Raw genomic sequence first — 9,825 nt, 5'->3', positions numbered from 1 at the left:
GATGGCGGGGTTGATGGCGAGGGTGATTTATTGAGGTTTGTACAGGTAGGTAGGTAGTTGAAGGGGCCGGTCGCTATTGTTGAAAAGCGAGTACCGGTATCATCAACGTGATTCAAGATTGTGTCCTCCGAGGCTTTGGTAATCTCAAAAGTGAATAGTCCATCGTCGCGAGGCCGTTGCTGCGTGACGTCGGCTTTGGCGGGAATGGATAAATGGAGCGCTTACAGGAGTGGAGAGTGATACAATGCAGGTTGAGAGAGATCTGGGGGAATTACAATTAGATAGAAAACTAGATGCTAGACTAACCCATGAAATATCCACATATATGTAGGGGCCACATATATATGTGGGGATTGTTTTTCTTAACTTTGGATCGACTTTGCAGACACATACATTTTTCTAAAGGTATAATGTGTTGATGGGGCTGATTCATGAGACGTTAAGTGCGGCTCTTCGGCTTTCAAATCACGTTACTCTACCTATCTATCATTTCGGCAACCCCACATGGGGACCGATATCGCCAAAAAATTCATCGGGGACTGATCGGAATACGGGGATACCCATGAGTATAACTTTAACTCCTCCACTCCCTCTGTTATTTTCCAACACGAACACCACAGCAAAACATCTCCATCCCGCCGATATACTCACATTGAGAATCGGCTAAACTTACATACGCTTGATTTGCCCCATCCGAGGCCTTTTCATCCACCTGTTTTTGCCTTCTTTCTTTTCTCCTCCCAATTCTAAACTCCACTCCACCATGCTCCGATCAATCCCTCTTAGAACCGCCGCGCGTGCGGTACGCCAAAAGTCGAGATGCTCTACACGCCAAATCTCCCCATCACCGGCGTCTGCGAGCATGGGAATGGTACGAAAAACGCCTGGGGAGACAAGATCACAAACCACCGCCGCCACAGCTTCCTCGACGTGGGTTGCCCCCCTCCCCCTATGAGTCACGGAACCACAACATACTTACAGACAACAGGAAAACAGGAGAAAGCCCGTCTTCTGCCTTCGACACAGCTGCTACACCCGAGAACCCTTTACAACACTCCCAAAAGAATGGTCGGTCACATTCAGAGATGGATGAGTCGTAGGTCCCTGAGTCTTCGCCTCTCTTACCCAGATATTAACAGGCTTGCAGATTTATCGGGAAGACTGGTGGCGAGATTTTCCACGAGATGATGTTAAGACAGGGCGTCAAGCATATCTGTGAGTGCCTTCAAAATTCAGTTGTTGTCGTTGCTGACCCTCGCGTAGTTGGATATCCTGGTGGTGCCATTCTCCCTGTATTTGATGCCATCTATAACTCGAAACATTTCGAGTTCATTCTTCCAAAACATGAACAAGGTGCTGGACATATGGCTCAAGGATATGCGCGAGCTTCAGGAAAACCCGGCGTGGTTCTTGTTACTTCAGGTCCCGGTGCAACGAACGTTATTACGCCGATGCAAGATGCCCTCTCCGATGGGACTCCCATGGTAATTTTTACCGGTCAGGTCGTCACAACCGCCATTGGAAGCGATGCCTTCCAAGAGGCTGATGTCATTGGTATCTCGAGGGCATGCACAAAGTGGAATGTGATGGTCAAGAACGTAGCGGAGCTACCAAAGCGGATAGCGGAGGCCTTCGAGATTGCTACGAGTGGAAGACCCGGACCTGTCCTGGTGGATTTGCCCAAGGATGTTACGGCTGCTGTTCTCCGGAAAGCTATTCCGACGGGTAGTACAATCCCATCTCCTCCCAGCCAAGCCTCGAAGATAGCTCAAGCCCACATCAGACAACAGCTCGAGGCGACCGTCAGCCGTGTGGCAAACTTGATCAATATTGCCAAGAAGCCAGTGATATATGCTGGACAGGGTGTCATCTCCCTCCCGCAAGGACCCCAGCTCCTCAAAGAGCTTGCAGACAAGGCTTCTATTCCCGTGACGACGACTCTCCAAGGACTTGGTGGATTTGATGAGCTTGACCCCAAGTCTCTCCATATGCTCGGTATGCACGGCTCTGCCTACGCCAACCTGGCCATGCAGGAGGCCGATCTCATTATTGCTCTTGGGGCACGTTTCGACGATCGTGTCACAGGAAGCATTGTCAAGTTCGCTCCTCAAGCCAAGCTCGCAGCAGCTGAGGGACGTGGTGGCATCGTGCACTTTGAGATCATGCCCAAGAACATTAACAAGGTTGTTCAGGCTACCGAAGCCGTAGAGGGCGATGTTGTGGACAACCTTGCCCTCCTCAACCCCCTCGTTGAGGCCAAGAGCATGACTGACCGCAAAGACTGGTTCGACCTGATCAACTTCTGGAAGGAGAAGTTTCCGCTCAGCAAATACGAGAAAGCCTCGCGCACTGGCCTCATCAAACCTCAGACCCTTATTGAAGAGCTCTCAAATCTTACTGACCACCGCAAAGAGGACACCATCATCACTACTGGTGTCGGCCAACATCAAATGTGGACTGCTCAGCATTTCAGATGGCGCTACCCCAGAACTATGGTTACTTCCGGTGGTCTCGGAACGATGGGTTACGGCCTCCCTGCCGCTATCGGTGCAAAGGTTGCCAAGCCAGACGCTCTCGTCATCGACATTGACGGCGACGCTTCCTTCAATATGACTCTCACAGAAATGTCCACTGCTAAGCAATTCAACATCGGCGTTAAGATTATCGTCTTGAACAACGAAGAGCAAGGCATGGTCACGCAATGGCAAAATATATTCTACGAGGATAGATACGCACACACCCACTCTGAGAATCCTAACTTCATGAAGCTGGCCGATGCTATGGGTATTCAGGCTAGACGATGCGTCAAACCGGATGATGTCAGGGATGCGCTCAAGTGGTTGATTGAGAGTGACGGCCCGGCTTTCTTGGAAGTCGTTACGGATAGGAAAGTGCCTGTTTTGCCCATGGTGCCTGCTGGCAGTGGACTCCATGAGTTCTTGTTCTTTGATGACAGTAGGCCTTCTTTCCCTTCCCTTCTGTCTTCCAAATATACGCTAACAATATTATAGCCAAGGACAAAGAGCGCAGAAAGCTAATGGCCGAGCGCACAGGCGGTAAACATGGAGGCGACTGAACGACCTGATGTTGATTTGACCTTCTTACCTCTCTTTTGGGTTCGGAGCTGGCATTTTTTTGCGGTGGTGGTGTTTGGAAACGAAATCAAAAGTTGATTCGAACTTTTCCACATTCGATGCGGCGAAAGACTGGCTTTTATGCATAAGCGGCTTTAAGCGACTCGTTGAGATCAGAAACTTGGAGGCGAGAAGTAGTGATGGGGGTTAGCGGGAAGGAGAGCAGAGGCGTATTTGTAGATGTGACAAATAACAACGGAGAGCTTTCACTGCAAGGAGACTTTGCCTACTTTACTGTTTCTAATGTTTCCTGAGTGAGCATGCATATGTGTATTGCCATGCATGTATTCGTGGCCCCGCCTCTTCCCGTAAGAAAGCACGAAAAGACTAGGGAAGTACAGGAGTCTAGCGCTACTACAGCAACATGCATCATCTATAACAAATTGCTAAACAATTGGGGATGTTGCTCTTTCTGCCTCTTAAATATAGTAGTCCCTTCTGTAAAGTTTTGTCAAGAGGGGAAGAGATAAGAGAAAGGCACAGGACTAGTCTTGGCAAGAATGATTACAGATGCGAGGAAAAGGAAAGATGAAACGAAAGAAGGGGAGAGGAAGAAAGAAGAAAGAGGAAAGAGGAAAGAGGCAGGGGGAATATAAAATCTTGAATGAAGACGGGCCCGGGCCATTTTACGATTTGAACGGAGTAAGGGGGGGTACGGCATGTTTCGAAGATCGAGGATGGTAGGTATTTAGGTAGTTAGGTAGGTAGTTAGGTAGGTACCTAGATGGGGATAGGAAGTTACTTGGAAAAAATAGTCAGATTGGGCTTAGCAAGGTAGGTGGTTGTGTGGGTAAAATAGAGGTGCGGGCAAGATGAGAAGCATAAGTAAGTAGGTAAGGTGAATGAAATGAAATGAATGAAGTGTTGTCTTTGGAAAGGGGAGTCAGTAGTCGACGCACAACCGAGCTCTATGCTCATGCACATCTCAGGTGTTTCGCGAAGTGGTTATGCACGTGCACAATTTGACAACCTCACATCTCACTCAGTATTCAGCAGCGCTGCCTTCACCAACCCAACACCTTCAACACCTCCAACACCCACACAGCCATGGATCCCCCATCAGAAGAGCCGGCAACGCCTAAGAAGCACACGCGAAATGCGTCGTCAGGTCGAGGAGGTCAGTCGCATATATATCATACACTGCTGTTGTTTTTGTCTGGCGTGTTCTTTACCAATGTCTCATGAGCTCGGCCGGTCTTTTTAAAGGCGAGAACTGTTGAGATACCAGAGGCTTTCATGCTACTCATTGCTCTTTTGTTGAATATTTGCGAATATTTCCATTTTATCTGTTTGTATACGGAGTAGAGCAGGGGATGTCGTACGGCCTTTGGGGATGAGGGGATGGAAGCGTTGTAATTTATATCACGTGGAAGCTATTGTCGAGGTATGATCCGAGCGGATCCTTGAAACAAAGCATCCTCAAGCGCAAACAGCGTGTCTGGCGCTAAATATGCGATATGCAACAAAGTCTTGAAGCGTTTGAGTCGAACGACAGTGTCAAGGTGGTGTTTGGTGGAATCATGGTTAAGGAAGGAAGCGTTAGATATTTCCTCTTTAGTGTTGTCACTTGACTATCATCTCTTCTGTAACGATTTATCTTTCTGCTATGAGCGTAGTCGATCTGAAGAAAGGAAGCTGGAAATAATCTAACTCGTCTTATAGCTCTCCCCAGGCGTCCAACCCGAGGACCTTTAGAGGTCGCCGAGTGCGTTCCCCTTCCCCCTCCTCGCCTCCATGCTGATGCTGAATGACTACAACAAGCTCTCCCATCAGTTCCCCAGCCCGGCCCTCAATCAAATCCACACCACCCCCAAACCTCCGCCAACAGCAATCCTCACAACTCTCAACCACCGCCTCCCAACACGCCACGCCGCGCGTACCTTCCCCTGGACCGGGCTCCAACCTAACAGCCTCCTTCGTCACAGCACGCACCTCCCTCTCACCATCCAGACCCGGATCCAGATCCAAAGACACGTCCAACATGTCTACCACCAGCCCGGCCATTCAAAAAGACTTCTCCTTCCTCGTTCGCCCGGAGATCTACCACCCCCTCACCCTCCTCGACGTGCCTCCCCCCTTCCGTGCCGCATCGTCAGAAATCGACCCCTCCACATCCCTCGCATCTCTTCTCTCATCGGGCCACTTCCGGAATGCCGCTATCAAAGCCGCGCAGCTCCTCACGGCCCCGGGGCTGGATGTGAAAGACCACGCCGCGATATTCTCCTTGGTGTATACCCGCCTCAGCTGTTTAACTTTATGCAACCAGACGCCACTCGCAGCACAAGAGGTCAAAGCTCTTGAGGATCTGAACTCTGGCTACTACCGCGACGACCTGACCGGCGCACATATGGTGCCGTGGGAGCTGCGTGTGCTGGCTGTAAGACTGCAGGGCATGGGCTTCAACGATGCGAGGAGGGGCGTGATGGGGTATTACGACCTAGCCCGCGAAGCGCGCTCTATGCTAAACAAGCTGAAGCGGAAGCGGAGGAAGGAGGAAATTGGAGACGACGCGGCAAGAGCGGAGCTAGAGGGTATTAAGGTTTGGGAGGCCCGGCTGGAGGAGCTGGGCGTCAGGGTTGCGAGCGCATTGGTCGAGATGGAGGACTTAGAAGGGGCGGCGCGGTTTTTGGGGACGCTAAAGCCGGAAACAGGAACGAGGTTGGAGATTCAGAAGGCGCTGTTATGGTTGTGTATTGGAGACGTGGAAGCGGCGCGGAAATGCGTGCTCGGTAAGGGGGATGGGCACGAACAGAAGGTTATCCTTGCGCTGGCGCACATGGCCGACTCGGATTTTGCGGCCGCGGTCGAGACCTGGCGGGCCCTGATCGCCAGCGATGCAGCGGAAGACGATGGTGGGGAGAAAGCAATGTGGATGCAGAACCTGGGTGTCTGCTATCTGTACCTGGGGCGCATGGACGAGGTAAGATGTCCCGTTACCGTCTTTGCAATTTTCCCCATTTCGCTTAATCCCCATTGACCTTTCCCCCCTCCCCTTCCCTTCGCTCTCCTCCCCTTCCTTATTTCAAACAGAACTCGCAAATGCTTACCCACGTCCCACCAACAGGCCCGTACCCTCCTCGAATCCCTCATAAGCGGCGCTCAAGACCTGCACGCTTTCCATTTCCATGCCCTGACCTTCAACCTCTGCACCATTTACGAGCTGTGTACTGAGCGCAGCCGCGGGTTGAAAATCGCCCTTGCGGAACGGGTCGCGGGTATGCAGCAGCAGCAGGGAGATGGAGGGGGGAGTAACGGTGGGTGGGAGAAGGTGAATGGAGATTTCAAGCTCTAAGTTCCATACTTTTTTCTTTGCTTCTGAGGAAGGGAAGGGGGGTGGGGAGGGGAGGGGACTTTTGTAAAGCTAGTTAGTCAATAGTAGATAGGCTGTTGTTGTTGTTGTTGTATTTATTGTATCTATTAACGTCTAGCGGGCTATAGCCTAGCAGGCTGGCTCATCACCCTAGAACCTCCCAAGGGGTAACGGAGACGTGCAAAGCGGAGGGTTTATATATATATATATGTATATATATATACAGTCTATCAAATCGATCTTCTAAGCGCTAAACATTTCCATAGATTGCTATCTTAATTATTCAATACGAAATTTTCAACTTGCTCACAACGACTTGATTTTCATTGCATTCGATTCTTAAGATACGGTTTCTTTAAGAATCCGCTAGAACTAAATCAATAGCTCGTTGCGCTCGCCGCACAGCTCGAGAAATAGTTCTCGTTACTTTATCTCGGTCTTTCGCGAATAATAATAATATTAACAACGCCGATTATACACGGCTTTAAGACGCTATATCGCCGTCTAACTTTACTTAACACTTTAAGAAGAGAAGAAAGAATGCTATTATTAATTTGCAGCTTTTTCTTTTCGTATTAAAACGAAGAGCACCGACTATTAATATAGCGACGAAAGCTATCGAGAGCTACTTCGACGACATCGACCGCGCGGCTGTTATCAAACGACGAGTCTAATAGCAATACGCTTTCGCTTCGGACTAGATTGTAGACGATTAACTTGATCTCGAATTTCGATATTATGCGTAAGAGTTTTTTAAAAGTCTTTTTACGTTTATGCGTACTTATTTATACGCAACTATTAAAGCAGCTACTTTTCTTTTTCTTTCGACCGCTCTTTATAGCAGCGAGCAAACGGCCTTTTTTAAGTCTGTCTTATATGTGACGACTCGTCCCTTTTGGCCATGCTGGCCTATGCCTCAGGCCTCGCCAAGGCTCCAAGCGAGCCCCTTGGCCACACATGTATATAGCTTGCTTTCAGACCTGTTCTGGTTCTGTACCTTGATATTCTAAGCACATCACCAACAGTTTGTCTGAGCTTTTCGTGTCGTCACATTATATCAAGGTCAAATTTTTTTTTTCCGACCTCGAATCGACCTCTCTTTCCGTTCGGCGCGATTCGCTATAGCCTTTCAATTCGAGTCGTTGTACCGCTCCACGCTACAGCCAATTCTTATTGCACCGCTATTACCGCACTCATCGCTTCCATCGAGCGACCTTTATTCGAGCTCTCCCTCCCCTTCTTTCAATCAGACAATTTCCTTGCTACGGCGAGAAGGCCTATTCCGAGCAGCATATTATAAGACTCGACGCACGGCAACCTTCCCCCCAGATTTTTCCTGCTGAACACCAAGTAACTGTTCAATCGACAATACGACACGGATCTCTTTACCGAGCCTTTCTATTCAAGAGCTTGCACCTGACTGCATTATACCTTCTTCTCTTCTTTCGATAGAACCTTATATTATCGCTATAGCACATTGGCTCCAAGACCTGGCCGATAGCAAACATCAATATACAAGGAACCTCGACCCTTGTACTCGGCAGCTCGTCCGCTCAATCTCTACGCGATATAAGGCTCTTGCCAAACCCCTTTCTTCCCTTTCGACACCTCTATCGGACAAGACTTTATCGATATATAATACTCGTCTCGCTAAGCTTTCCGAGCTGATTTTTCGACATCTTTCAGCCCCTCCTCCTCCGGACATTCAAAAAGATATCCTTGCGATCGTGCAAGATATCAAAGGGATTACAATGAATACGGAAAGCTGCGTGCTGAACGAGGCTCCAAGGATACAAACAATTGCCGATATAATGGAATAGACGGTGGACCGCTTTAGTAGAGAATGATTTTGGTAGCTTGAACGGAATATATACTTATACTCGAGGACGAGTGATCGCTGCGTTGCAACTCCGCTCTTTTTTACGAGAGGGGGATAGTGTGACGACTCGTCCCTTTTGGCCATGCTGGCCTATGCCTCAGGCCTCGCCAAGGCTCCAAGCGAGCCCCTTGGCCACACATGTATATAGCTTGCTTTCAGACCTGTTCTGGTTCTGTACCTTGATATTCTAAGCACATCACCAACAGTTTGTCTGAGCTTTTCGTGTCGTCACATTATAAGCAAATTCCGCGAGGCTTTCGAAGACTTTAAAAAACTTAAAAGCTGCCGCTTAATCGGCAATCGTTAAGCTATTCCGATCCTTTTCCGTTATAAGAATAAGACTTGCAAAGACTCGCAAGCTTACAAGCTTTTAAGCCATTCGCAAGTCTTTTAGCGAATAACTTAAGATACGTTAAGATAAGCGAGTCTTGATTTAAGTATTTTCCGCCGCACTTTTAATTCGTCTCGATAGCTACGCCGCTCGTAAAGTTATTGCCGATAAACTAAACGGCGTCGATATAACTACTATCTTTCGTCTTAAAGCTACTCGCATTAGTTAAGCACTTACCTCGATTAACTTTAAAGCGAAAGATTTCTTTATTATAAATGAAGTTAAAAAAGTGTATTAAAAGGTTCTTAAAGCTACGAAAGCGATTATCTCGATTAAATAATACACGTACGCTATTTAAAAGGTCTTTATCGAAATCAAAAGCTTTTTCGACGAGATTTTTAAAACAGCAAAGCATATCGACGAAAAGATTTTAGCTTAAATCGAGAGAGCTCCGATAAGCGTCCGCATCTTTTAACACGAAGCCGACTCGGCGACCGGCTTAACTTGCTAAATAATCTCTTTTTTAAAAAAAGTACGCAGCTTTAAGTTGTTCGGCTATAATAGCTACTTTTAATTAGTCGATAAAAAGCAACTTATTAAAAAGCACGACTTTAGTTGCTTCGGTTAATATAATCCGATCAAGTGCATTCGATACGTACGCTGCTTTTATTACAGCGAGCGACGAGATTAGCACGACGAGCTCGATAGCAAAGATTGCACGGCACCTTTTCGCTATGTAAATTACTACAGCTCGTACGAAGCTAGTTATAAAAACTGCTTTGCGGCTTTTAAGCGAGTTAATAACAAAGTGATCACTTTTATTAAGAAAGAGCTAAGCGCCGTCCGACGATTAAAAGCTTAAGCTTACGCTATTGTTAATACTCTTATAACGGAAAAAAACGAACCGACTCCGGCTTTTTAACTAAAGACTTTTGCTACCGGTGTTAACGCAGCTCTTTTTCAAAAAAAACGCGCTTTTGCGGTGCAAGAGCATAAGCGAGCGACTTCTTTTTAAACCGTTTTTTTATAATCTTCTTTTTAAGCTTTTACGCAAGTTACGAAACTTTTACGCAATATAGCTACGCGCAAGAACTTTAACGAAAAGACTTTAATAGATAGCGCTTTTTCTATTATAAACGAAAGAAAAAACACGCTAATAGCGATATCGGAT

At 47.6% G+C, this 9,825-nt stretch overlaps 2 protein-coding genes across 2 annotated transcripts; both read left to right on the top strand.

Moving 5' to 3' along the window:
* Nucleotides 1-763: 763 nt before the first annotated feature.
* On the top strand, nt 764-3,076 carry L3040_003060 (uncharacterized protein; the record flags this gene model as incomplete). Its single annotated transcript, XM_007291427.1, has 5 exons — nt 764-930; nt 989-1,096; nt 1,148-1,215; nt 1,264-2,955; nt 3,012-3,076. The coding sequence occupies 5 exons, from the start codon at nt 764-766 to the stop codon at nt 3,074-3,076; spliced, it is 2,100 nt and encodes a 699-aa protein (XP_007291489.1).
* Nucleotides 3,077-4,181: 1,105 nt separating this feature from the next.
* Nucleotides 4,182-6,426, top strand: L3040_003059 (uncharacterized protein; the record flags this gene model as incomplete). The annotated part of the gene is made up of 4 exons (XM_066154317.1): nt 4,182-4,251; nt 4,797-4,839; nt 4,896-6,054; nt 6,199-6,426. The coding sequence occupies 4 exons, from the start codon at nt 4,182-4,184 to the stop codon at nt 6,424-6,426; spliced, it is 1,500 nt and encodes a 499-aa protein (XP_066012291.1).
* Between the last annotated feature and the right edge of the window lie 3,399 nt (nt 6,427-9,825).

Source organism: Drepanopeziza brunnea (genome assembly GCF_022702325.1).
Source record: "Drepanopeziza brunnea f. sp. 'multigermtubi' strain 214-2 chromosome Unknown ctg4, whole genome shotgun sequence".
NCBI lineage: Eukaryota > Fungi > Ascomycota > Leotiomycetes > Helotiales > Drepanopezizaceae > Drepanopeziza > Drepanopeziza brunnea.
This window is presented reverse-complemented; position numbering and strand designations above follow the sequence as displayed.